The sequence below is a fragment of the Penicillium maclennaniae genome, assembly GCF_028827695.1.
Source record: "Penicillium maclennaniae strain IBT 15551 chromosome Unknown utg000007l:1.0-4884863.0:1.0-4888362.0, whole genome shotgun sequence".
NCBI lineage: Eukaryota > Fungi > Ascomycota > Eurotiomycetes > Eurotiales > Aspergillaceae > Penicillium > Penicillium maclennaniae.
Genome location: NW_026623219.1, coordinates 3,972,939 through 3,998,912, shown reverse-complemented (window position 1 = coordinate 3,998,912; position 25,974 = coordinate 3,972,939). Strand labels below are relative to the sequence as shown.

At 51.4% G+C, this 25,974-nt stretch overlaps 10 protein-coding genes across 10 annotated transcripts; 5 read left to right on the top strand and 5 right to left on the bottom strand.

The window, feature by feature from the left end:
* Nucleotides 1-51: 51 nt before the first annotated feature.
* Nucleotides 52-927, bottom strand: N7477_008696 (cytochrome b-c1 complex subunit 10; the record flags this gene model as incomplete). The annotated part of the gene is made up of 5 exons (XM_056970359.1): nucleotides 52-60; nucleotides 112-259; nucleotides 339-392; nucleotides 674-732; nucleotides 925-927. The coding sequence occupies 5 exons, from the start codon at nucleotides 925-927 to the stop codon at nucleotides 52-54; spliced, it is 273 nt and encodes a 90-aa protein (XP_056820391.1).
* Nucleotides 928-1,372: 445 nt separating this feature from the next.
* On the bottom strand, nucleotides 1,373-3,746 carry N7477_008695 (putative disulfide isomerase; the record flags this gene model as incomplete). The annotated part of the gene is made up of 4 exons (XM_056970358.1): nucleotides 1,373-1,735; nucleotides 1,789-3,333; nucleotides 3,392-3,479; nucleotides 3,523-3,746. 4 exons carry the CDS (start codon nucleotides 3,744-3,746, stop codon nucleotides 1,373-1,375), a joined length of 2,220 nt encoding a protein of 739 aa, XP_056820390.1.
* Nucleotides 3,747-4,170: 424 nt separating this feature from the next.
* N7477_008694 (complex I NDUFA5 subunit family protein) lies at nucleotides 4,171-4,997 on the top strand (the record flags this gene model as incomplete). Its single annotated transcript, XM_056970357.1, has 3 exons — nucleotides 4,171-4,721; nucleotides 4,775-4,879; nucleotides 4,934-4,997. The coding sequence occupies 3 exons, from the start codon at nucleotides 4,171-4,173 to the stop codon at nucleotides 4,995-4,997; spliced, it is 720 nt and encodes a 239-aa protein (XP_056820389.1).
* A 644-nt stretch (nucleotides 4,998-5,641) lies between these two features.
* N7477_008693 (coatomer subunit beta') lies at nucleotides 5,642-8,743 on the top strand (the record flags this gene model as incomplete). Its single annotated transcript, XM_056970356.1, has 8 exons — nucleotides 5,642-5,659; nucleotides 5,773-5,835; nucleotides 5,890-5,911; nucleotides 5,975-6,006; nucleotides 6,067-6,564; nucleotides 6,616-6,678; nucleotides 6,740-7,447; nucleotides 7,505-8,743. 8 exons carry the CDS (start codon nucleotides 5,642-5,644, stop codon nucleotides 8,741-8,743), a joined length of 2,643 nt encoding a protein of 880 aa, XP_056820388.1.
* A 965-nt stretch (nucleotides 8,744-9,708) lies between these two features.
* Nucleotides 9,709-11,928, bottom strand: N7477_008692 (serine/threonine-protein kinase; the record flags this gene model as incomplete). The annotated part of the gene is given in 6 exon segments (XM_056970355.1): nucleotides 9,709-9,906; nucleotides 9,961-10,325; nucleotides 10,382-11,332; nucleotides 11,352-11,570; nucleotides 11,628-11,795; nucleotides 11,907-11,928. The coding sequence occupies 6 exon segments, from the start codon at nucleotides 11,926-11,928 to the stop codon at nucleotides 9,709-9,711; spliced, it is 1,923 nt and encodes a 640-aa protein (XP_056820387.1).
* A 737-nt stretch (nucleotides 11,929-12,665) lies between these two features.
* Nucleotides 12,666-14,319, top strand: adaB (chromatin-binding transcription regulator ADA2; the record flags this gene model as incomplete). Its single annotated transcript, XM_056970354.1, has 3 exons — nucleotides 12,666-12,758; nucleotides 12,814-14,199; nucleotides 14,251-14,319. 3 exons carry the CDS (start codon nucleotides 12,666-12,668, stop codon nucleotides 14,317-14,319), a joined length of 1,548 nt encoding a protein of 515 aa, XP_056820386.1.
* Nucleotides 14,320-14,787: 468 nt separating this feature from the next.
* On the top strand, nucleotides 14,788-15,690 carry N7477_008690 (enoyl-CoA hydratase/isomerase family protein; the record flags this gene model as incomplete). Its single annotated transcript, XM_056970353.1, has 2 exons — nucleotides 14,788-15,019; nucleotides 15,071-15,690. The coding sequence occupies 2 exons, from the start codon at nucleotides 14,788-14,790 to the stop codon at nucleotides 15,688-15,690; spliced, it is 852 nt and encodes a 283-aa protein (XP_056820385.1).
* A 2,818-nt stretch (nucleotides 15,691-18,508) lies between these two features.
* Nucleotides 18,509-19,653, top strand: N7477_008689 (uncharacterized protein; the record flags this gene model as incomplete). Its single annotated transcript, XM_056970352.1, has 2 exons — nucleotides 18,509-18,644; nucleotides 18,701-19,653. The coding sequence occupies 2 exons, from the start codon at nucleotides 18,509-18,511 to the stop codon at nucleotides 19,651-19,653; spliced, it is 1,089 nt and encodes a 362-aa protein (XP_056820384.1).
* A 151-nt stretch (nucleotides 19,654-19,804) lies between these two features.
* Nucleotides 19,805-20,752, bottom strand: N7477_008688 (uncharacterized protein; the record flags this gene model as incomplete). The annotated part of the gene is made up of 2 exons (XM_056970351.1): nucleotides 19,805-20,376; nucleotides 20,503-20,752. 2 exons carry the CDS (start codon nucleotides 20,750-20,752, stop codon nucleotides 19,805-19,807), a joined length of 822 nt encoding a protein of 273 aa, XP_056820383.1.
* A 231-nt stretch (nucleotides 20,753-20,983) lies between these two features.
* Nucleotides 20,984-22,226, bottom strand: N7477_008687 (glycoside hydrolase family 28 protein; the record flags this gene model as incomplete). Its single annotated transcript, XM_056970350.1, has 3 exons — nucleotides 20,984-21,442; nucleotides 21,528-21,947; nucleotides 21,999-22,226. The coding sequence occupies 3 exons, from the start codon at nucleotides 22,224-22,226 to the stop codon at nucleotides 20,984-20,986; spliced, it is 1,107 nt and encodes a 368-aa protein (XP_056820382.1).
* Between the last annotated feature and the right edge of the window lie 3,748 nt (nucleotides 22,227-25,974).

The window sequence follows — 25,974 nt, the reverse complement described above, 5'->3', positions numbered from 1 at the left end:
CTCCAATGTCGGGGCGTCCGACATGGCCATCCAGGTGGAAACCTGGATCATTTAGAAGGGCTGATGTGTTGTTAGCATGGGCTCCACAGCAGGCCATGTGAGATAACTTACGTTGTCCTCAGGGGCAACAGGGTTGTCGTAGTATGCGTCCAAGAAGGGGATCTGGCGGATGACATCGCGGTTGACACGGGGGATATCGCCGAAAAAGAACAAGGCAAAGGTGCCAGCGGCGACACCGAAGCTACCAGCGATGGTACCACTAGCATTAGAAGTCAGTTCGAGATTCCTGGACAAGACCGTGGAGAGGCCCATGATGCGGTTGAGGGAGGGCCGCTTACGCCTTGACAGCGGAAGGCAGAGTGAAGCCAGCGATCGAGCGCTGGACGGAGATCCTGTAGCGAGGAACATAGATTAGCTTGAAATTCCATTAACTCAGTCACGCCATGTCAAAGTTTCCCAGGAGAACTGATAGTTCGCACTCCCCAAGACCCCCGAATGTCACTAGCCGAGCCGGGCTCAACCGTGTCATAGGTAGGACTACAGGGTCGGGCAACTACACCAAGCCTTCGGGCCCGACACAACAAGACCCTTTCGGTCGACCGAGGTCTTGTCTCATGGGTGTCCATCTTGCATATTATGACGGAGTTGAAGAGTTGGTCCGGGGAAGGCTCACTTGGGGCCAAAGGCAGAGGGGGCCTGGGCCGCGGCGCGGCGGAGAGTAGGAGTGAAGACCTATCAACCTTGTTAGTCGGTCGTTCCTTCATCTGCTTTTACATGTTCCGCGGTCATCCCGTATGACCTGGTGGCCGGCTATCCGAGACGCGATGGCACAACCGGGGGAGTCCCAAACACAGCAAAGCGTGGGCGCTAGTTCTGAAAATATGGGCGGGGTCTTGGATTGCGACGGCAGCAGACTCAACGTACCATTTTTGTCAGCGAGGGCAGGTCGTGGGACAATTGCTCGAGAGAGGGAGTCGAGCTGGGACAGCGTGGTCGACGAAAACCGGGTGCGCCCGAACCCACAGCCAATCAGCGACGATATGTGTGACAATCACGTGACACGGAAACATGGAGCCAATCAGAGAGTAGCAATTACTCCGATTGAGAGACGCATACAGTTGGAGTATAGAAAAAGTGCAGTGGGCACTCTTATGAGATGAAGCGATCGAAAATAAAATTCTCTATGATGTTGATTTCAAACTAAAAACTAAGAGAATAGGACACGTGGAGGTATGTGCTTCAAAGCTCCGACTTTCAGAGTGCAGAGATCAATGAAACCGTGAAGACAGCCTGGAATCCATCAAATACAGTCGAATAAGGGGAAAATTATAACAATCGTGTAGCCAAACACCTGATCTGTACATGCGTCTCATTAGTCGACCTTCCCAGTCGAGCCACCGTTCAAAAGTCCCTCCTTGCCGTCTAGGTGGAAGAAGCCGCCGCCATTGGGCGAATTGCCTAGAATACCACCGCGGCCAATACCCCGACGCAGCAACCGACCGCGCCCAAAGATGGCGGCTACAGCCACTGCCAGACCCAGAAGAATGAAGAAGAGGACGGGGTGAGCGTTGAGGAAGGAACGGGTGAAGAAGAAGAATGTCTCGATGGTGCCCACAGTGGACTTGGGAGACAGCTTGGGAGGGGAAGAGACGACCAGAGGAATGGTCTCAAGAATAGAGGTACGCGAGGCCATGATCGTGGCGCCACTCGAGGCGGTATCCCAGTAGCGGCGGTTCTGTTCTAGGTGAGTTTGAATGCAAGCGTGGGGAGGATATTATAGAAACTTACATCTTCATCGTTGATGATCACACGATCACCTTTCTCAACATCGATACCATAGGTGGTGCGAACCCAGCGCTCCCAGAAGTCGCCATCCACCCAAGCAAAGCCCACGGCCTTCTTGTCATCCTCGCGAATGGTAATACGCATATTCTTGGCAGCCCGCAGAGCGCGTTGGTCATCACGGTCATCAGCTTCTTCAATACGCAGCTGCTTGGCATCACGGAGCTCGGATCGCTCTAGGCGGAAAAGTTGAATTTGCTTGTCCATCCACTCAAAGGCGGCCTCCTTTAGTTCACGCTTGGACTGCTTGAAATCATCGGAACGTCGGCGGCTTAAAATACCAAGAACAACAAATTTTCCATCCATGATCTCCCGAGCGTTCGAAGCGGTAAGCTCAGGAAGAATCGGGAGCCACACGGTCTGCATCCAGGACAAGACTTGTCGGAAGTCTCTCATGTCCTTAGGAGCAAGAGCATTGTAATAAGTGGGGCGTCCTTCGCGAACCACCAGAAGGCGCGGCCAGGTGGAGATTTTGAAGCGGTCGGCCAGTGCGGGACTGCTGGTCTTGACAATGCGAGCATGTCCCACCAAGCTAAGAGTGAGACGGTCCATCGCCTTGAAGTCCTCGGAGGTGGTTGCCTGGTCATAGAAGTACAAGAAGAGAACCTCCTCGGTCTCTTCTAGCTCCATGAAGGTATGCGCATCCACATCCTCAATGCTAGAGCCAACACCAATTGCCTTGTTCGTGTACGAAAGCAGATCTCCAAGACCACGCAGACCAGTGTACTCCACTCTCTGGCCGCCCCGGAAGAAGTAGATAGTAGGGAAAGCATCAACCCGCGCGTCCTGGCAAAGGCGACTTTCAACCTCACAGTTCACCTCTCCAATGTTCAGGGTGTCCTTCATTTCCTTGGCCATTTCCTTCCAGTTTGGAGCCATCGCCTGACAGTGGGCGCACCACGGTGCATAGAACTTAATGAACCATGAGTCCTGGGTGTTTGTCACAAGTTTCTGGAAGCTCTCGGCAGTCAAGGGAACAGAAATACCCTGAGGGTTGGCGGGGGCGGGCGGTGGCTTGACCTTAGTTTTGGTCGTGGTCTTGGAGTCCGTGCTGACCTTGGCTGCGGCTCCGTCGCTTGCCTTTTGGGCGACTAGCTCATTTTGCTTCTCGCCTGCCTTGATACCCGCCTCGGAGTCCTTGTCTTTGGCAGCAGGGGAATCAGGCTCCGCAGTGGAGTCGACGCCTGGTGCGCCAACTTCGGGAAGCTTGACGCCCTGCGGGGGTCGAGATCCAGGCTTCATCGACTCGAGCTTCTCTTCAATGAGTTTGCTCAGATCCGGAATCAACTGCACGCCGACACGAGGGTCCTTTTGAACACCGTTGTCGTAGAAGGCGAACGTGGGGTAATTGGAGATGCCGAGTTTCTGGCAAAGGTCACCATGGGCGAGACAGTTTATAGAGCCGAAATGGAAATTGTAGTAGGCAGTGAATCCGTTCGCAGACTTTGGATCTGGGGACTTTGCGGAAGAAGGTGCCAAGGGATTGGAGGTCTATTTCTCGCGAATCAGTATTGATTTCCACTGGGATGCAACATCTGGGGCCACGCACGTAGTAATATTCGTATACGGTCTGGAAGTAAGGCGCGGCCTTCTTGCAATGGTGACAGGTCGGCGAATAATGTTTAACAATCCTGGGCCTGTCAATATGTGTTATCCAGCGGGGGGGGACTTGGGACTAACCAAGTACTATCCTTGGTGGCCTCCTCGAAATTCTCCGGGGTCAGTTGGAACAATGCAGGCACGTCAAGGCCGTTGAACACCGAGGGAACATCAGGATCAACTGCATTGGTGCCCCATCTCTTCACCAGATTATTGCCCTCACTCAACTCCGAGTCCGAAGGCGCGGCCAATGTAGGCACGGCCAAGAATGAGAGGAGCGACCATCCCAACCAAGAAGCCTTCATGGTGGCGATTGGAGTAAACCGGAAAGTGTGAATATCGAAAGAAAGTGAAAAGGGGCCTATGAGGGCCAGAACGGGAAGGTAAACGAGGGACGCTGGTCGAAGGGGGTATGCGAAATATCACAGGTGGCACATTGGATCTGGGTGACGAAAACTGTCTTAGTGAAGTTGAACAGCCAGTTGCGAGGGATCAACGGGAAGGACCAATCCCGAAGCCTTCAGAGACAGCAGCAAACCACACTCTGTCTGAGAGAGTTGAGACTTTGCGCTCGCGTGTAGATGAGAAGATCAACGGATGTGGCTGCCCCTGCCTGTCTCTTAGGGTGGAACGGCGAGTTAATCCGGTCCGGTCCGACTTCAACCTCCCGCTCTCCCTGACCTTGGTGAGTGTTGCGCCCATACATATACAACCCTGCCAACCCTCAAAATGCGTCCTGCACTCCGGCTTCTGGCCAATTCCAAGCCCCGGTACCTGGAGCCTTTCGCTCCTACCGGATTGACCGGCCTCAACACTCACCCGAGCCCCCGTCCGACTTTGATCTACTTGTACACATCCACTCTTCAGAAGTTGCAGGCTTTCCCCGAGAACTCTGCCTACCGCAAGTCCGTCGAGGCTCTTAGCCGCCACCGACTTCAGATTGTTGAGGCGCACAAGCCCACCGGTTTCGATGCCTGGTTGGAGCGTGTGAAGAAGACCGTTGGTGCCGAGCCCGAGCGCTTTGCTCAACTCCAGCGTCCCGACGGCTCTTTCTCTTTTGTCGCCAAGCAGGAGGCCGATTTTACCGATGAACCCCGTGGCATGGAATGGGATGGCGAGAAGATCACCCTGGGAACTGAGGGTCCTGCCCGTACCGCTCAAGAATCCGCTGAGTGGCACAAAATCATGGAGGAGGCTACCACAACGGCCGACAAGTCCGAGGCTGATCACCATGAGCTTTCTATGAAGTGGGAGAACGAGCCTGCTCTGACCGCCGACCAGTAAGTAGACATTACCTCGTAGGCTGAAGCAAAATGACTAACAATCGACATAGAATTTCTGCCATTGAGAACGAGATCGGCGCCGGTCTTATTGAGGAGGTCATTCAGGTTGCTGAGCACGAGCACGAGCTCGTTAACGAGATGCACAAGAAGAAAGTGTAAGTCAAGCACGAGGCTTGTGGCTATAATCCAAATTGCTGACGCGATTACAGTTGGGAGGAGTTGGAAGAGAAGCCCGCTCCTGGCCAGTGGTCTTACTTTGAGCGTGGTAACTGAAGATAAATCGGAAAAGGCTAGATGCCGATTTCTGTAACTATTAGAAGACGGATTGTTCGAATAAATTTCTTTATGATTTCAATCTGTTTCTTGTCACGCTTTTCGTGTCCGACTACAAAAGACCTACGTCTACTGGGCACTTAATTAACTTCGTTAGCTCCTTGTACCGTCTCAATCGCGGAAATTACTTGAACGTCCATGGCGGGATCTAGATCTGGACGTTGAATCGGATGCTTTTCGGTCTGGTAGGGTTCCCAGAAAACGACATGTTCTTCATCAAGTCCAATTCTTCCTCTATAGTCATGGTATATAAAAAACAGGGTGTCTCCAGTTTCTTCATTGTCAGAACAAAATGTATTTCTGTTCCTGGTGGGCTCCTCGACTGCGTAATTGAGACGCGGGTGCCTCAAGGGAAGGCGGTGAGTGTCGGCGGGAATCCCTTGTGGACACATACATTGTCCCTGAACGGCCTTCAGCTCTCTTCCAGCAGGGAAATCTCTGTGGTTCTTGTTTTATTTCAAGCTGATCCCGAGGATCATTCGTCCCACAACTCTTGGGCTGTCTGAGCGGCTCGCGGAAACCCCCCCTCGCTCTCACAGGCCCGAAGCCGCATCTCACAAACACTCGTCTCATCCCCACACACCATGCGGCTCGACGTTAAGGTACGCAGACCTCCCCAAAGCAATGGATATTGCTTTCCGCAAGCTCGGCGACGTGAATACGGATGAATTGGAGTGGCATTGGAGTGATTGCTGACGGATATGGCGTGCATCAGAGGCAGCTCTTTGCCCGCTCGGAGCGGGTGAAGGGCATTGATTTCCACCCCACGGAGCCATGGGTAAGCTTTGATAACACTTCTCAGGTTGAAGTAACAATGCTAATTAAGCTCTAGATCTTGACAACCTTGTACAGTGGTATGTCCGCGCAGAGGTAGCCCCCGCAACACGCCCCAGCTGCTAACCTCTCACCGGCAACAGGTCACGTCTACATTTGGTCATATGAGACGCAGGTATGTCGGGGATGGCGTTTCTAGTCTTGAGTATCCAGGACTAATGCTTCGTGTCCACAGTCCATCATCAAGACTTTCGAACTCACCGATGTCCCCGTTCGCGCCGGTCGATTCATTGCGCGGAAGAACTGGATTGTTTGCGGTTCAGATGACTTCCAGCTCCGTGTCTACAACTACAATACCTCCGAAAAGATCACATCCTTCGAAGCACACCCCGACTACATTCGCTCAATTTGCGTCCACCCGACCCAACCATTCGTCCTCACCGCAAGTGATGACATGACAATTAAGCTGTGGGATTGGGAGAAGGGTTGGAAGTGTGTTCAGGTCTTCGAGGGCCACAGCCATTATGTGATGGGAATGTCCATCAACCCCAAAGATACCAATACTTTTGCTTCGGCGTGTCTGGACCGGACGGTGAAGATCTGGAACCTTGGCTCTCCTCACGCCAATTTCACCCTGGAGGCTCACGAGACCAAGGGTGTCAACCACGTCGATTATTATCCTCACGCTGATAAGCCCTACCTCCTCACAACCTCGGATGACAAGACAGTCAAGGTAAGTAATATTGCGTCCTGTAGCAAGTTCCTAGATATTAACATATAGCAGATTTGGGACTACACCACCAAGGCGCTCATTGCCACTCTCGAGGGCCACACCAGCAACGTCTCGGTAAGTGACTGATTTGCTGATGATTTCCAGCGAATAATATTTGCTGATTCAAACCCCTCAGTTTGCTTGTTACCACCCTGCGCTTCCTGTAATTATCAGTGGTTCAGAAGATGGCACAGTCAAAATTTGGCACGCCAATACCTACCGGTTGGAGCAGTCACTAAGCTATGGCCTGGAGCGGGCATGGTGTGTTTCTTACCAGCGTGGTGGACAAGGAATCGCAGTTGGTTTCGATGACGGTGCCGTTGTTGTGAAGATGGGTCGGGAAGAGCCTGCCGTTTCAATGGATGGATCTGGCAAGCTCATCTGGGCCAAGCACAGTGAAGTTGTTTCATCAGTCATCAAGGGCGGCGATGCTAGCTTGAAGGACGGCGAGCCTCTCTCTTTGCCCACTAAGGACTTGGGTACATGCGAGGTGTACCCGCAAACCCTTAGTCACTCGCCCAACGGACGCTTCGTCTCTGTCTGCGGCGATGGCGAGTATATTATCTATACCGCTTTGGCGTGGAGAAATAAGGCCTTCGGTCAGGCTTTGGATTTCGCTTGGGGCTCCAAGGATAACAGCAACGATTACGCTATCCGCGAGTCCGCGACGAGTGTCAAGATCTTTAAGAACTTCAAGGAACAGAGCGGTGGCCTTGATGTTGGATTCCAAGCAGAGGGTCTGACTGATGGTGTTCTCCTTGGTGTCAAGGGCCAGGGTGGTATTGGTCTCTTTGACTGGGAGAGCGGCTCGCTAGTCCGGAGAATTGAGGTTGATCCTAAGAACGTGAGTTACACTGATAACAGCCTTGGTCGGGATCAATGACTGACTGTTGCTCAATAGGTTTACTGGTCTGAGTCCGGCGAGTTGGTCGCACTTGCTTGTGAGGATGACTTTTACGTCCTCCGCTACTCTCGCGAGAACTACATTAATGGCCTGAACAATGGCGAGGCTGACGAGGATGGTGTCGAAGCTGCCATGGAGCATGTTGCTACCATTAATGAGTCTGTCCGGACTGGTGAATGGGTTGGCGATTGCTTTATCTACACCAACTCTACCAACCGCCTGAACTATCTTGTCGGCGACCAAACCTACACCATCTCCCATTTCGACCAGCCCATGTACTGCATTGGCTATATTCCCCGCGACGGTAGAATCTACGTGGCCGACAAGGACGTCAATGTCGTCTCTTTCGGCTTGTCTCTCAGTATGGTTGAGTACCAGACCGTTGTCCTGCGTGGCGACATGGATATGGCCGCTGAGCTGCTCCGTGATGTGCCCCAAGATCAAATGAACAAGATTGCACGATTCCTCGAGGGACAAGGCTACAAAGAACTGGCGCTTGAGGTTGCCACAGACCCTGAGCATCGCTTTGACCTAGCTTTGTCGCTGAACGACCTCGAGACTGCTCACCAGATTGCGCGCGAGGCCAATGCGGAGCACCGCTGGAAGCAGGTCGGTGACGCCGCCCTGGCTGGCTGGAACCTCGCCCTCGCCCAGGAGTGCTTCACCAACGCCAAAGACGTTGGCTCCCTGCTTCTCTTGCACACTGCCAGCGGCAACCGGGCAGGTCTCAAGGCGCTTGCCATCCAGGCCTCCGAGTCTGGCCTGCATAACGTCGCCTTTTCCACTCTCTGGTCACTGGGAGATGTCGATGGCTGCATCGACCTTCTCGTTGCGACTAACCGTATCGGGGAAGCCGTCCTCTTCGCCCAAACATACAAGCCCTCCCGTGCCCCCGAACTGGTCGTCCAGTGGAAGAGCTCCCTTGAGGGAACCGGCAAAACCAAGGTCTCCCGCCTGATTGGTGTTCCTCCTGGTGCCCCTGACATCGTCTCCACCGACGACGATCTCTTCCCAGAGTGGGATGAGTACCTCCGCATGGAGAAAGAGGGCGTTGTTCCCGAGCCCCCGTCTTCCGAGTCTCTGATCGACATCGACGGCGACAAAGAACCCGCATCCGCAACCAACGGCGGCCCCGAGACCGAGGTTGGGTCTGAAGCCGCGGCGGAAGAGGAAGAGGAAGAGGATGAGGATGCCGAGGTCAAGATTGACGCGGCTGCGTCAGCCGAGGCGGAGTAAAAGAGCAGACTGATCGGGTTGTATTGAGTACATGCTCGGAGATGCGTGGATAGAGCATCTGATTTCCGATCGACGAGTCGGCTGATTTGAATTGCGAGCGGCGTCTTAACGTGTGTCCGACTTTATTTTTTCTTTCTGTTTCTTAGTGCTGTAATTCCCTTGCGACATGCCTCGATCTTAGGGATGTCCGAGATTGGGTGATAGATTCAATGACAAGGAGCTGTTATACTTCAGTTGATACTGCGTAGTGAATGTAAAAACACATGAGGAGCCCTGGATAATTGTACATATTTATGGTCCAGGCTAGATGTTCCCATCTGAGGGCATTTCCTCATAGTTGGTACACGTAGGATCACTCGATCTTGTCACCACATGAGCTCCTGACGCATTGCCCTGGCTTTCCTAGGTGATCTCAAGTCTACTCATTATTAATTCTGAGATGACGGCCTGACCATGACAAGAAGCCGTCAAAGAAAATATAGTCGCATTGTCCATTTGAGTTTTCAATTGTCAAAGATACAGAGAGTGAACATCTCGCACCCGAAACCGAGCGGATACGACGAAAAGGATACCTAGGTGGGAGACAGGTAAAGACCGCTTGAGACATCAAACGAAAACAAGGGTGGAAAGGAACCTGCCTGTCGGGTGGGTGTGGGGATGACGCTGAGATAGATGACCAGAAACAAATCAGAGCGCTCTTTGGGAGAGGGTTGGAGAAAGATAAAGGGACAAGACGACACACAGCTGTAGTCTCAGGGGACTCCGACACCGAAATGCCACGGACTCCTTGGGATGGGAACAATGAGAAATTGAGAAAAAAACAAGGCAAGAAAGATGAAGATGGACAAGATTGTGATATATAGAAATCAGGACAAACAGTACAAAGGAAGATCGTTTCTATGAGCCTCTTCACGCACATCATTCTTAATCTAATTGGAAGTTGTTGCCCGGTGCAGGACCTGCACTTACTCCGGGATACTGCCAAACGACGGATCTTTGACACTACCACCTGCATCACCAAGTCCAGCAACCGGTCTGTTGTACGACCAGCCGGCAAACTGCTGCTGCATGGTCTGGGACAGAGCAGGACCATCGACGTACGAGTCCTGCGGGGCCTCGGAGGTGAACTCGCGGTCGAAGTTGTCTGTGTCACGAGCATCCAGCTGTGAAGCTGTGTTAGTTGCTGACTGAATAAACACAGGAGAAGTAAGACATACCACGTTGGGACGGAAGCTGGGCTCATACTTCCGCTGCAGAAGCTTGCGCCAGTCAATGTTGGCAAAGAAGTGGTGCGACTTGATCTCAGCGGCACCATTGGCACCAAGACGGCGCTGGGGATCACGGTCCAGCAGACGGGTGAGAAGATCCCGAGCGGCCGGTGGTACAATGTCGCTGCTCGGGAAGGTCAGAGGCTCCTGCAAGATCTTGCGGTACATCTCGTTGGTGTTCTCGTCATAGAATGGTGGTAAGCCAGTCAACATCTCATAGAGCAAGACGCCCAGCGTCCACCAATCCACAGACTTGGTGTATCCGTTGCCCAGCAGCAGCTCGGGTGCAAGGTACTCGGGAGTTCCACAGAAAGCTGTAATTTGTCAGATAAAAGAAACAATGGTCAAATTGGACAACACGAGATCTTACTGTTTGTTCGATCCTCATCCTTCATGTCCAACTTGCAAAGACCGAAATCGCACAGAGCAATGTGACCAGTATAATCAAGAAGAATGTTCTCGGGCTTGAGATCACGATAGATGACCTTGAAACCGTGAAGGCACTCAAGTGCGCACAATAATTCCGCAGTATAGAACCGAGCCCTATTGATGTCGAATCGCTGCTCTCTTTGCAGGTGGTGGAACAACTCTCCGCCGTTAACGAAAGCCAGGACCAGATATAACTTTTCAGGCGACTGGAAAGAGAATTTCAAAGGGACGATGAACGGGTTGTTGATCTGCGCCAGCACCGATCGCTCCGCAAGGGTATGTGTAACCTCGGACCGCGAGATAATGTGAGCCTTGCGGATGGTCTTGAGGGCGTAGATTCGGCCGGTATCCTTCTTCATGACCTGCATGACTTTGCCGAAACTGCCCTTGCCTACAACCTTCAGCAAGTCAAAGTCCTCCATCTTCAAGCTGCGCTGTCGGTTCTCGACAAAGGAAACACCAATCTTGATCGAGCCACCACCGAACTGGAGATCCAGCCATTCGGCACCCAGCTGACCCGCCTGGCGACCTTGATCCGCATGTGCGGCGGCAGCTTTTTGATTGTCTTTCTTGCTCAGCTTCGGGTCCTCAATGTACGGTTGAGCCTCCTCGAAACGCGGGTTCACCTTGGTCGCACCCAAAAAGATGTCCTCACTGCGGCCAGCGCCAGGCCGGGCCGCGGGGTTGCGGAGGTAAAGCTGAACATTCAGCTCGGTCTTTCGAGACACATCAAACTTGAAAGCTGTGCTGTCGCCCGCCCACAGGGGGTTTTCCGGAGAACCTGAGACGGCATCGACGAAGACCTGATTCTTTTCAAAATCGAGGAGTGCATAGGGAAGGTATTTGGTTGAATAGCGGCCGTGGGTGGTCGGGGCAGCATTGATCCCCCCCGCTAGTGGACTGGGGCCGACCGGACTGCACAAAGGAGCCCGCTTGATGGGTGGAGTGTGACGAGGAGGAAGTGCTAGGACGCATTGAAGAGGGAGCGTAGGAATTGTTCTGGAAGTGAGAGTTGAAAATCTGCTGGAAATGAGGAGACAGGGCGAAGCCTTTGCCCTCGTGAAGGGTAACAATGAGAATACCCGGCTGCACAGGGTTGACTGGGGGAGAGACCAAACACTCTGATGCGGCTGTTCAATGCGAAATTAGCACTGGGCTTCGATTAAAGAACCACAGGGGATCCATACCGATGCCATTTGAGGAGGCGGTCGGGGTAGAGGCGATACTGGGGGTTTGCGAGGCCGCGGGTGTCTCAGCACCGTCACCAGCGCCATTTGAATCGCCCTTGATGGTCGAAGTGGAAGACGATCGACCAAAAGAGCTCGTCAAGGGCGCCAGATGCGTCTCCTTGAGTTCTAGAGTAGCCGAGATCAGCCATTGCCGGAGGTCATCACCGCCTCATCTGCATAGGAGAGAGGGGCGGAGAGAAAGGAGGGGGAGGGACCAGGGAGACCAACTGAACATACTTTTGGTGAGCTTCCAGGACATGATGGCGGACTCAGGGCCAGTGAGGGTATCAAGGAGTTAAAGACAAGAAGTCAGAAAGTCCAGGATGCGATGCGTGTGGCAAAGACTGGACCACCAAGAAGTCAACATCGAAAGTTCCCAAAATAAGATCCGCGCCACGCAGTCCAGACCGTCGAAGCACCACCCTTACCTGAAATCGCACCGAAAGAAATAAAATGGAGTACACCAGGGTCGAGGAGAATGAGTGACCCGGTTGTTCTGGTTGACAGGAAACGGAGAGGAGGGGGGGGGGGCAAAGAAGAAGCCCGTGCCTGTGGAGATTACCCGATGGCCAGGGACGTAAGTGACGAATATTACACACTTAGATTCTCTGAAGTCCTAGCAAAGGGTATATGACATACGAGAATACCAGCTGAGTCAGCACTGTAGGACCGCGCCACGGTAGATCTCAATTGAGGCAGTGCCGACTGTGGCTACGTGAATGGTCGTCCAAAGAGGCATTTCATGTGCATTGTATCAAGTGTTCTGCTCGATTCCTTTGGACTGCAACTCTGGTATGCACCTTTGATTATTCTCGCACGCACCTCGGATTATCTCCCACCCGATCGACGATCGATACCCCGGAGTCTCACCTCACCTCACCTCATCTCTATCCTCCAAATCAGCATCGGTAATTGCCCTCTCAGAACTCTGGAGGGTGATCCAGGGCGTTCGCGACGGCTTTGGATATAGTGGAGGATGAACCGGACCAAAAATCGATGGGTGTAATACGCAAGAAGACCGCCTCGCGCGGCACCGAGGCTGGCACCAAGTTCCACTGCGACGTGTGTTCGGTTGATGTCACATCTACTGTGAGCTTTCATCACCTTTCTTCTATGGCCATCAACTAATTGAGGACTCGTGCAGGTTCGAATCTCCTGCGCCCATCCCTCCTGTCCTGAATACGACCTCTGCGTTCCTTGTTTCGCCAGTGGGGAAAGCTCCAAGAATCACGATCCGCAAACCCATCCCTTCCAAGTCATCGAACAAAACTCCGTCCCGATTTTTAAGAGCGACTGGGGTGCCGATGAGGAACTACTCTTGCTCGAGGGAGCCGAGATTTATGGTCTTGGCTCCTGGGCCGATATCGCCGACCACATTGGTGGTTACCGCTCCAAGGATGAAGTGCGCGACCATTACATCGATACATATATATACAGCTCCAATTTTCCCCTTCCCGATCACGCCGACCCAGATGATCATAGCCTTCAAGAAGAAATCTCGAAGGAAGAGTTCCAAATGCGCAAGAAGCGACGAATTGAAGAACGCAAGGAAGCTGCCAAGGCAGCTCCGCCCACAACACCCAAGCAGAAGCCTACTGCCAGTGTACCGGCATGTCACGAAGTGCAGGGCTACATGCCGGGTCGACTGGAATTCGAGACCGAGTTCCTCAACGATGCTGAAGAAGCCGTCCAGCATATGGCGTTCGAGCCCGGGGCGGGCATCGGTAGCAACGGCGAAATGGATGCAGAAGCAGAACTCAAGATGACTGTGGTGGATATTTACAACTCTCGACTCACAGCGCGTACTGAGCGCAAGAAGATTCTTTTCGAACACAATTTGTTAGATTATCGAAAGAACACTGCGCTCGAGAAAAAGCGCTCCAAAGAAGAGCGAGAACTCCTTAATAAAGCGAAACCTCTCGCACGAATGATGAGTCGCAATGACTTCGAAGAACTGAACAAGGGTCTCGAATACGAGCACAATCTTCGCCTAGCCATCTCACAACTCCAGGAGTGGCGACAAATGGGCATTGGCGACTTGAAAACAGGCGAAAAATACGAGCAAGACAAGCAGTCGCGTGTGCAGCGCATGTTGCCTCAAGGCTCGTTTGATCGGTTCGCCAGCGCTCGTCCCAACAAAGCCCAGATTCCCGAAACCTCTGCCGCAGCTGCCCAACTTACGACACCTGAGCTGCCCCTGCGGTTCCAGAAAGCTTCCACAAATCCCCACCAGAATGACTCAGAGCCATTGAACGATTTCGATCGTGCTTTCGCTACTGATGGCGACCCGGCACCCTCGCAATCTAGCAAGACGAAGTACGTCGTGCAGCCGCTGAGCGGAGTACCACCCTGGAAGCTGGACACCGAGGGTGCTGCTGATCTCCATCTCTTGACACAGGAGGAGGTGGAGGTGTGCAACGTGTTGCGCATAATGCCGAAGCCATATCTCGTGGTGAAGGAAACTTTGTTGAAAGAGGCAATGAAGCAGGGCGGCACTCTGAAAAAGAAGGATGCTCGAGCGATCTGCAAGGTAAGCTTCATATTGACCCCTTCCAATTGTGCATTACTCATTCCGTGACAGATCGAGGGCACCAAAACCAGCCGCATTTATGATTTTATGGTGCACAGTGGGTGGATCAGCAAAGGCTAGTGGCTGGGTTGGAGTGTTCTTTATTTTTATTTTGTCTACTAGTTGATATCCACATGTGTCGGTGATTATGCCCCAGCGTTTGAGTTCTTGGCGTTAATAATAGGGGAGAAGGCGGTGTTGATCTAATCGTGTTCATATACTGAGCGTACTAGGTGGTGTCCACCAACCTCGAATAGGAGAATGGTGAATCATGTGCGGACTTTCACATAAGTCAAGCTAAACTGTAGACCATGGCAAGGTGTGGAAATCAGTCAAATACTCCAAAAAGTCATCAAACGTATTTTGAGGAAAACCGATTACTGGACTAGGCCGAGCTCTCCGCATCGGCCCTCGGCATCTTCAGCTCTCCCCGCGTTTCTAGAATCCCAAGTCCACCTACCTCCAAGGCTCATCCAACGTCAATGAACTTGTATACAAACATAAATACCCAAGCGCAAGTCAACCAGTGTAGGATCAACTGGAATCTCAATGTCCAATTTCGCCACTCCACCCCCTCAACCCGAGGCCTCTCTCCTTTCCTTCCCAGCACCCCATGTTATCCTCGTCACGCTCAACCGGCCCCGCGAGATGAATTGCATCAACGCAAAAGGCCACGCAGACCTAGACGCAGTCTGGCAGTGGATGGACGAGGAGCCAAGTCTACGAGTCGGTATCTTGACAGGACAAGGGCGGGCGTTCTGCGCTGGCGCCGATTTGAAAGGTATTTACAAACTCACCAACAAATGATTTCCCCCCAGCTCATACAGCCCAGAATGGAACGCCAGTACCAGCGGCAATAAATCCAGTGCCCCAATGCCATCATCGGGCTTTGGTGGCCTAGCTAGACGAAAGGGCAAGAAGCCTGTGATCTGCGCTGTCAATGGGATGTGTTTTGGAGGAGGCGCTGAGATGATTATCAATAGTGACATTGTGATCGCTGCCTCGCGTGCTATGATCGGGTTGCCGGAGGTGAAGCGTGGCGTTGTTGCGCTTGCGGGTGCTTTGCCTCGTCTTGTTCGGACGGTGGGCAAGCAGCGTGCAATGGAGATGGTGTTGACGGGACGGTCGTTGAGTGCTGCCGAGGCGGAGAGGTGGGGCCTTGTGAATGCGGTTGTGGATGTTGATGAGAAGGCGAAGGACGAGGTGATTTCTGCTGCGGTCGTGTCGAGGGCTCTAGCTTTTGCCGAGGAGATTGCAGGGAACAGTCCTGATTCGGTCTTGGTTAGTCGGGAGGGGGTGAAGTTGGGTTGGGAGGGGATTGGCGCGGATGAGGCCACGGGTATGTTAAATGATACTTGGGTGAAGAGGTTGTATGAGGGGGAGAATATCAAGGAGGGGCTGAGGGCCTTTGTGGAAAAGAGGAAGCCTGTTTGGGTGGACAGTAAACTGTGAGTTACTGTGTCTGGCTTTTTTTTTATTTTTTTATATCATTTAGATGACTTCTTCGGGAGTTTGTATGAAATAGATGACGACAATGGGGTCTATCAAGTATCATTTACATAAGAGTCCTCGAGAAGTGCGCATTTACATTTTACGTTTGGATCATTGTCACAAACACAAGCTCCCAAGATACTTAGCTCAGATCCCACTCGCAAGATCAGGTACCTTTCAACAGTAAGCTTCATCGTGACCAGCGCCGAGTCAAGGCGTTTGAAGAGGCCTCGAAAAGCGGCTTGCATGAAATCGCTCAACTACGCCTGGATGCACTGCCAGCACATGCGCCACGTAGGTGGACGCACCAAACCCCCCTAGTATGTGTTCTCGACATTTTTTGACAAATACCTTTTCAAGTCCTCGAGCTTGCCATCGCATTTCCCTTCATTTTCGGTCCTCTTAGATTATCTCGCATTAAAGATGGAAATCCCATCACCTCAAGCGCTTGATAAAGTAGCCGAGGTTGTTTGGGCATCTCATATTCTCTTATATTGGAATCCTTACACCACTCCCATGTCAGATAAGCCTTTGCAGCCCAAACATACACTAAATGTTGATGAGACAACTGATGACGACGAGGGATATGATGATAGCCCTGACATTGACGAGACAAGTATAGATGCTGCAATCTTGTTCTCCAGGAGAAGTTTCTAAATAGTATCAGTGAGCTACTCGCCCACACGAAGGGCGGGAAACATGTTACTGCTGCCGCGTTGAGGGAGAAAGAAGATTCAATCGAGATTGACATCGCCCGAAACACCGGATTCAGGTGCGAAGACAAAAAAATTATCTTTCCTCGCTGGCCCGCTTCCTTAGTAGACGAGGCGAACGTAAGTAAAATTCCACTCAATGGAAGGATTTATTGCAGATCCTAATTGCCCGTCAAGGATTTTCGCATCAAAATGCCGTGGACGAACACGTATTTTTGCGTGAAACAATACTATACAACACTAGTCGCGTGGAAGACGGCGTGGAGATAGTGGAGCTTCTGAAAGGGTCACCATTGCGTCCTATCCCTCGCTCATCTAGTGGAACCCAGTCCAAGGATTTGACCTGTCTCCTTGGCTGCTGTTGCGAAGAGCACCCATTTGCTTCCAACGCAATCGAGAGTCTCATACCAGAGCTCCTTACTTTGGATTTCTTGAAGTCTAGATCATCGGCTCTACTGGAGAGGGATGATAAACTGTGTCAGTTTGTTGAACTTGCAGCCCTCGCCCTGCGCTGTTCACAGAAAACACATTTTAAGCTTAAAGAGATACTTCCTTGCGTGGATCCCTTGAGAGTCATGAAGAGATTGCGGGCTTTGGCAAGGCCAGTAACTGATCTTCATAACTCTCATCGAGTCGGGGAAATTTTCGAAAACAGTTGCTGTACAGCAATCGTCAGTGGTCTCTGAGTTAAAGTCTACGGACATCCTGATGCTCAGGCGGCAGCATGCACTTGGAGAAATAGTCGATGAGAGAAGCTAGAGATATCGGCAAAACATGCAAATCCTGTACCGACACATAACCTCCGCTTTGGACAAGAGATAACTAACAGTCTTGCAGGTTAAATCCCAGATCCGTCGGCCCCACGAAGGATAATTTATCGTGACTTGAAGAGCCTTTGCGTTATCTGCCAAATGCCCGGCCCCAAAGATGGTATGTGTCATCACTGCCAATCCACCTGGTACTGTTCCAAAAGAGATCAGCAATTAGATCAACCAGCGCACAAGCTTTTATGCTCACAGTACCTTGATTTTCGACAACACCGCCCATCGGACACGCACAAGATCGGCATTTGGTTTCCGAGAGATATGAAAGAGCCAGAGCTTATATGGGCACCCCATCGTTTCGAAAATGGACGAATATCATGCCGATTTCGATTCGTTTCTCGGCCCAAAGCATGCTGTGTTGTTCACTCTACCGGTTGACGAGAACAAGAGGCGGGGGGTAATATTGGATCACCAAATTACGATATACTATCAAGACTGGGATAAAAGACCAACCAAGACCAACCAACCCATTCAGCATGCTGTAGAAGCCTGCCATGGTATGCGAGTCCCCATACAACCTGTGTGGTGACTATGTTGCAATGAGTGGCAGGCGCGGGGACCCACCAACTCAATCGGTAAATTTTGATCGTGATTTCCCAAGCACTAAGATGGTTTCAGGCCTGTCCATGGCACTTGAAGATCCCATGTGAATATGCAAGCTCGATCGCGATGAACTGAACAATGGCACCATGCTACTGGATGAGCTGCCCGAGAATGCCTGGCAGAACCCCAATGCTGAAATTCTAGCATCTAACATAGATCCAGAGTCTGACGGCTAGGGCATGTCTAGTGGCTCTCCCTGGCGCTTCGATGGAAGTGTTATAGTCAGGCGGAGAAACGGGAGGGATCTGGATGTCGAATGGGTTCAGCACATATGTGCTTAGTATCTCGAGGTTCTTCCATCGCTCTATGCAAGCGCACTATCTGGAGAAATATCACGTGGTGATGTCCTGGCACAGATTACACTTGAGAAAATCATTGAATGGAATCGTTAGCGATGCCAAGAGACTTAATAAATCTCAGGGCACGACGTGGATTTGTTAAGAACATGTGATTTCGAAGATGATAAGTGACGAAGCTGCACTGTCATAGTTCTAATAGATTGAGAACTCGTTTCCTTCAAATGTTAGATTGACTATCAGAAGAGAATGGGAGTTGTATCGCAAGCAGAAGATCACACCTGAATCGGATTTGGCGTTTTTGGTTTACTCGTCAGGAACTACCGGTGTTCCAAAGGGTGTGATGCTGTCTCATAGAAATATTGTGGCCAACGTTCTGCAGCAGTATATCGGCGAGGGCGGGAACCTGAGCTGGGACGGGGGTCCTGACGGCAAGGGTGACCGGATTTTGGCATTCTTGCCTTTTTACCATATCTACGGTATGTCCGAGCGCTTTGTCCATACGTGTGCCATTATGCTAATTCGAGCTCTGCAGGCCTGACCTGCTTGATCACGCAGGCACTCTACAAGGGTTATCATCTTGTTGTCATGTCCAAGTTCGAGATTGAGAAGTGGTGTGCGCATGTGCAGAACTACCGCATTACATTTAGCTACATTGTGCCCCCGGTCGTGCTCCTACTGGGAAAGCACCCCGCAGTTGACAAGTATGATCTGTCCAGCCTGCGCATGATGAACTCCGGCGCAGCACCTCTCACACAAGAGCTGGTGGAGAACGTCTACTCCCGTATCAAGGTTGGAATCAAGCAAGGATACGGTCTCAGTGAGACTAGCCCTACCACGCACTCTCAGCGGTGGGAGGATTGGCGCGACTATATCGGCTCCGTTGGTCGTTTGATGCCAAATATGGAGGCTCGCTACATGACCATGCCCGAAGACGGCTCCGAGTCCAAAGAAGTGAAAGTTGGCGAGGTTGGCGAGCTTTACTTGCGCGGCCCGAACGTCTTCTTGGGCTACCACAAGAACCCGGAAGCTACAAGGGAGTGTCTATCGGAAGATGGCTGGTTCCGTACCGGCGACGTGGGTTACCAAGATGCTAAGGGCAATTTCTTCATCACGGATCGTGTCAAGGAACTCATCAAATACAAGGGATTTCAAGTTCCACCCGCTGAACTTGAAGGTATTCTGGTGGACAATGAGGCCATCGATGATGTGGCTGTAATTGGTGTCGAGAGTGAGGCTCACGGGTCTGAGGTGCCCATGGCGTGTGTCGTTCGCAGCGCCAAGAGCAAGTCTTCTGATTGCAACGAGGAACAAGAAGCTGCCAAGATCGTGCAGTGGTTGGATAGCAAGGTCGCCCCCCACAAGCGTCTACGCGGTGGTGTGCGCTTCGTCGATGAGATCCCGAAGAATCCTAGCGGAAAGATCCTGCGACGCATGCTGAAGCAGAAGTTCAAGAACGAGCTCCAAGGCCCGAAGGCGAAGCTGTAAATATCCTGGTTTCAGTATACAACATTGGAGTACATAGACGTCGTATTCATAACCGACACCCATTGCAAGATAATCAAAGAAATCAAGTTATTTTGGTCTGACAGAGATACACCTTGAATCTCGACCCGAAATGCGGTCGAGGCATCAGTCCTTAGGGGAAGAACCTCTTGATCATTCCCTCCACATCCTCCCCCTCAACAGCATCAATCTTCTCCTTCGCAACCTTCTCAACGGCCTCCTCCACCGGGACATCCCCATTAACGAGGTCAATCCACCCCTCTACATCATTCCTAGCAAGCAACTGATCGGCAACAATGGCAACATCCTCACGCGTTACAGTGCCACGCTCAGGCCCATTCGTTGTAATACCTAGCTCAACCTTCCTCGTAGCTGGTTCTGACGTCAAAGTTCCCGGACGCAGGTTGATCGCCTGGAACGGACCAGCCGCAGTATCCAGCTTACGGCGCGCGGCGAGCGCGGTCATATACTCGTCTGCTTCTTGCTTGGCTTTGGCGTAGGTGGGGAGGACTTCGGTTTTAGTGCGGACGATATCCGCCCATGTATCGTCGGGCATCCAGTGAGGTTGCTTCTTGCGGCTGCCGAGGTATGAGACCATTAGAAATTTAGTTACGCTAGATGAGGAGAAGGAGGCGGTCAAGAAGTGTTTGGCGGCTTCTTGGTCAATGGCGATTGTTCTGGCTGGGCCGCCTTTGCCGCCGGCACCTGTAATGGAGAGTATAAATTAGCCTCATAATTCGAAAGGTATTGGTAGATTGTGGTAGGTTGGTCAATGGATTCTAAGGCCCGGCACTGCGGAGATTGAGGTGGGGGGAAGGGTCGGGAGCTTACCGGCCGACCAAACCACATAGTCTGGAGTCACGGAGTCGAGGATCTTTCTGGCATCCGAGACACTCTTGACATCGTCCAGGCTGGCGACTAGCACGTCAATTTTGCCCTTACGGCCCTTGCCGAGTGCTAGGATCTCGCTCTCGTGGTCCGGGTTGCGCACCACGCTGGTGACATTCCAAGCTCTGTTGAGAAGGAGCGGCGTCATATGGAGGGCCACTTTGCCGTGGCCACCGAGTAGAAGGACTTGCATGTTGGATTATGGAGTTTGTAGAGGACCAAAGGAGTTGAAAGAAAGACAATTTGACAGATTCAGTGTCTACACTATTTCAGCTCACGCGGGGACCCAATGACGACACCACAAGACACCACAATGGTGCGTCCTTACCTAATCTCTACGTCCAAGTTGATGCCAAAGAATGCCTCGGTGCAAATTATCACTGAATTATATACAGGATAAGCCAAGGTCTATTGTACAAAGCATTTAGCAAGAAGCACCAGAAGGCACGTTCTCACACTTGCTGCTGGAGGAACCACCAGTGATCGAGACACCGGACCAAGTCCAGTCGGAGCAGGAACCATCACCGCAGAGGATGTAGACCTGCTCAGCATCACTATCAACGGAGCCAGTAATCGATTCCACGGTCAAATCGGTGATGGGAACACCGGTGGTAGGGGTACCGGTCGGGCTGCCGTTCTCGTAGTCCTGCTCAATGACAATGCCGTAGTCACTGATGCCGGAGAGGGTGATGTCGGAGAAGGTCACCTCAGAGACGGAGCCAGTCGCGTCGGAGATGGTCTTGATGCGGATACCGTTGGCCGAGTCGGTCACGGTCGAGTCCGAGATGGTCACGTTCTTGACGGTGTTGTCGTCGCGTCCGCCGACGGAGCCGATGGACAAACCGTGGCCACCGGAGCAGGAGCCACCAGTGAAGATGATGTTCTATATTACATATTAGTAGATGCTATATTGGTTGCCAATTGCCCATAGGCTCTACAGGAGAAACGCAAGAGATAAAGACACTCACAGAGCCAGAGTTGATAGCCAGGCAGTCATCCTGGTTCTTGACAACAGCGTTACTGATGGTCACACCAACGCTCTCACTGACATCGAAAGCATCAGTGTTATGGCCACCGGCGGAGTCACCATCCGAGTTATCAATGGTGATACTGTCCAGGACAATGTTGTCAGACTGGACGCTAAAGGCCTGCACCGGGGTGTTCTTGACGTTGAGGCCAGTGATGGTCGAGTCATCCAGGCTATGGGCGTAGAAGAACTTGGGCTTCGTCTTGCCACCGTTGGTGCCCTTGCCGTCCCACCAGCGAGCGCCGCCACCGTTGATGGTGTGGCCGGAAGTTCCGGTCACTTTGATGTTGGATCCCTCAATACGGATGAGAGGACCATCCCATTCTTCGTATCCGAAGGTGGTCTCACCGTCAAAGATGACCTATCTCCAAATTAGATGGTGGTTTCGAGATGAAACAATTTTGATTCATACCTTGGTGCCATCCTCGAGGTCGGAAAGGTCTAGAGTCTCCCCAGCAGGCACCTCGATGTTGTCCAGCACAATGGTGGAGCATGACTTCTGACTTTCGCTAGCCTCAGCGGCAGAGGTGAAAGTGCAGGAAGTGGCTCTCTTGACCTGGCTCGAGGCACGAGAAGCGGTAGGGAAAGCAGATGTCACGGCTGCGCCCAAGGCGAGCATCGAAACAACGGAAGAACGCATTGTGAAGTATTGTCCGATCAACAGACAAGAAAAGAGTGCAAGTAGAGACTAGCTCGAACAAATGGAATCGAAAGAATGAATGAGAAGGATGGATTGACTGGAAGAAAGCGATTGACAACATGGCACACCTTGCTATATAAGAATATACAAGATTAGCGGATGCAACATGAAACAGCTGCAGTGCTATCTCATCCCTCAATCAAAGCCCCTGTCAGGAAATCTGGATCCCAATAAATATATCACAACACCAATTGAAGCTTTGAGATGATCTCCACGATGCACATCATCGCCATGTTAAGAAGTCTTGTTTATTCTCGGCTTCGGCGATGGTCCGAAGGGACCCACCAATCATCCAGCAGCGTGTTCGGGCAATGCAAGGGCCGAGTATTCCTTTAATCTCGGAAGATGTTCGGATAAAAGAAAATATAACGGGGTTCGGGGCTTCCCGTTTCAGCTCGAGATGGATACATTTGTCCTCCAATGAGCAATCGATTGCTGGGTCTCTATAGAATGTCAGACACGCGTTCGTTGAGTGGGGCGGTGCTTGGTGTCTCATGTAGAGCCCTCGTGCCTGTGAACAGCGGTGCAAGTCGTGAGTTGCGGGCCATAGTGTGGCTCATCTATTTTGGCTACACGTTTTGAGATCACCACAATAGGGGCTTCATTGATAGGCTAGCTTGGCTGCGTTCAAGGTTAGCGAGACTCTTCTGCGGTACAAAGTACCCATGCCTTAAATATAAGGGGCAAATGTCACAGATCGAGGAAAAGAGACAAGATGAAATCATTTTGGAGGAGATTTTTCATCGACGCACTATACACAAGGTCGAGACCAAGCCCTTCCAAGACAAGTAGAGATCTACTATGTATGACCCGGGGCAATTTGGCAAGCCAAGCCTGATCAGCACTTAACTCATATGAGGTCTCTAATTCTAAGCCGCCTCGTGACGAGTCGATGGTCTTGACTTCGCAGATTATCAATAGTGAGGAAAAATCGATGAGAGTGCGACGAGCCGTCAGGCGAAGCCGAAGTTGATACTTCCGACCCTTGATATGACCCCTCCTCAACATGATAGGCTACCAACATGGAAGAGTGAGAATGCTGCGCCGCAATGGCTACCTCCTACACAAGAAAGCTTCTTCATCTGGTAAATATGCCGGTCGCGCTTGCTAAGATGCTATGACGGGGGCCGAGAAGATACGGGGGCCGAGAAGACTAAAAATTCCTCAACATGTCCACTATTGTCGACTGAGTAAAGCTGTTTGCGATGTTTTAGTGAGCCAGCACCTGAGAGTGTCGTACTAATGGGGGTCAAACCTTTGCAGTTGTCAATGAGCCAAAGGAACTGACATTCCACCGTCGGTAGACCTGCCTTAGGTCGCACTGTTCTTGTCGACCTGGTGCTGGATGGCGCTCATTTGAGAACATCACTTGAGTCAAAGAAAGAGAGTAATAGCTACTACGGCAACCTCGTGGACGTTTTCCCAGATTGACATTCCCAACATTGTAGGAGAGTTGGCGAACCGCGATATGCTGCAGGATTGGTGTGGTGTATTAAGCATCCAGGAAGTCCCCTGAACCTTTCAATGGCTCTCAGATATGAGGTCAAGCCTTGAGTACGGGGAAGGCCAGTAACTGCATTTGAGTCGTTACTTTAGCGTGATCATTGTAACGACTCTTCTCTATTGAAGTTTAAGCATTTGGAACTGTGACTTAGATTCAAATGGCCTGAACGTTGCTTTTCGATCCGTTCAATTCTCGAATCTCCCACTACTTTCAAAGCGTGACGCATGGCACTATGCAAGTACGGGAACGCGGATTGACGAGGGCTTCATCAGATCGGGACTGTAACTTGTTTGTGTAGATTCTCGACCCTCACGATTTTCTTCGTTCTGTTAAGTACAAGTCCCCGTGAGTTTGCGTGACTGTTTTTCTCTCTCTGGCTTGGTGGATTAACTATACCGACAAATAGACAAATAATTGCCTGAAAGAAGAGAGTGGGATTGTTGACACCACTTCCTAGCTTGGTTCTTCATTACAACCAGCAGATTTGCTGTGGTATATCTATGCCCTGCTTGAATTTTGTTTCATACTTCCATCCCTCGCAGACGGGCTTCGTTTCTCAAATATGAGCGCACAGCTGATGATATTTCCAGCACCAATTACGCTTCCTGCCGAAGTCGTGTGCACTCGAGCACTCGCCAGATTGTGCACTACCGGGCGCAATGGGTCTGCTTGCATCTACCGTCTTGACAACTACCTCATGGAAGATATGCAGCGTCGGCAGGAAAAAGAGTTTTACCACCAAACCACCTACAGCATATAAGTTTTCCGAGTACATGTCACCATCTGTGCATATATTTGAAAGAACACAGACATACTTGAAAGAGATCTATCTTTATACCCTTCACCTAGAACTCGTATAGAAGAACAGCATCCAAAGAACTTCGTGACCGGAGGGCTCTCAAAGGGAAGAGAACACGCCACACCACTTGTGACACGATCCTCGCGACTCGATGGAGCCTCCACAATTCCAATACGGTGGGCACATCATTCCATGTTGGCCTTGAGCAGTTTCAATACGGCTTCATTAGCTCTCGCGAGAGGACTTGACACGTCTGGTGGGATCTAGGTGAGAATTATATTGGCCGTAGCGACAATTGGGTGTTTCCAAATTCTCATGTGATCTTCCGAAGATTGCTTTGAACAATGATCATTGGTCAAAATATTTTTGAAAATTCTTGAAATTGCTCATGAATATGTGCATTTACAATGAGTTTGGAGTGTGATGCTTGAAGGATGAAGTACGTGAGTAGGAAGATTAGTCGTTGTGCTAGATACTTGGACCATGGGAGTCCGACAAAAAGCTAACGCGTTAGGAGCAAGTATCCATGCAAAAATGTTCCAAACTTGCAAGGTTGCTTACATCCACAGCAAATCTTGACGGCCGTTCCAAGCATTTCGAGTTTACCCGATCGGGCAGCACCGGTTAACCATTGATGAGCGCAGGTGGTCGTGATCCCATTGTTTACACTCACCGGTCTCTATATATTCAGGCGCGGCTAATGTCCGCACGACGTCATGCATCTCCTGCAGAGAGATCCATCAGTACCGAGATCCACACAAGGAACAACAAACCGATGATCTCCAGAAAAAATCAATTCATTGCTCTTCTAGAAAGACCGACCCTCTCGTGACTGTATATAGTTTAAGCGTATGTTACGGGGGCAAGTTATTTACGAAGCTCTTTCATATCCCCGCCCGAATCAGGACTAAAAGTCTACCCATAACTCAGCTCAGTCGAACAGCTCACGAAGTTCTAGATTGGCGTGCCCGGTCTGGGATAGATTACCGACACGGGAATGACGGTAGGGCACGGAAAAAGGGTCGTAAAGAAAATTCTATCACACGGCGGTTGGACAGTCGACTCCACTCCGCCTCCAAGGCTAGGGGCGCCGTTGTCGCTAAATCTCCAAGCGACTGCTTCATGGATCTTGCGATCAGCGCTTGGCAATGAAACGAACGAACCTCCGGGGACAAGACCCGAATTTCGTGGACAGGGAACGGTCGCGCAAACCCAAAATCAAGCCCTGGCAAGCCTCGATCGTGGTGAAACGATGGCTTGGAAGGGGAAAGCGGAGCTCGTGAGATTGAGGGTGCCCCGTTCAATATTGTTACCGGTGATATCGTCACGGTCGCTTTCTCTTGAAGTCACCGAGAGAGCCGCTCGATCTGAATTTGCGCCCGAGT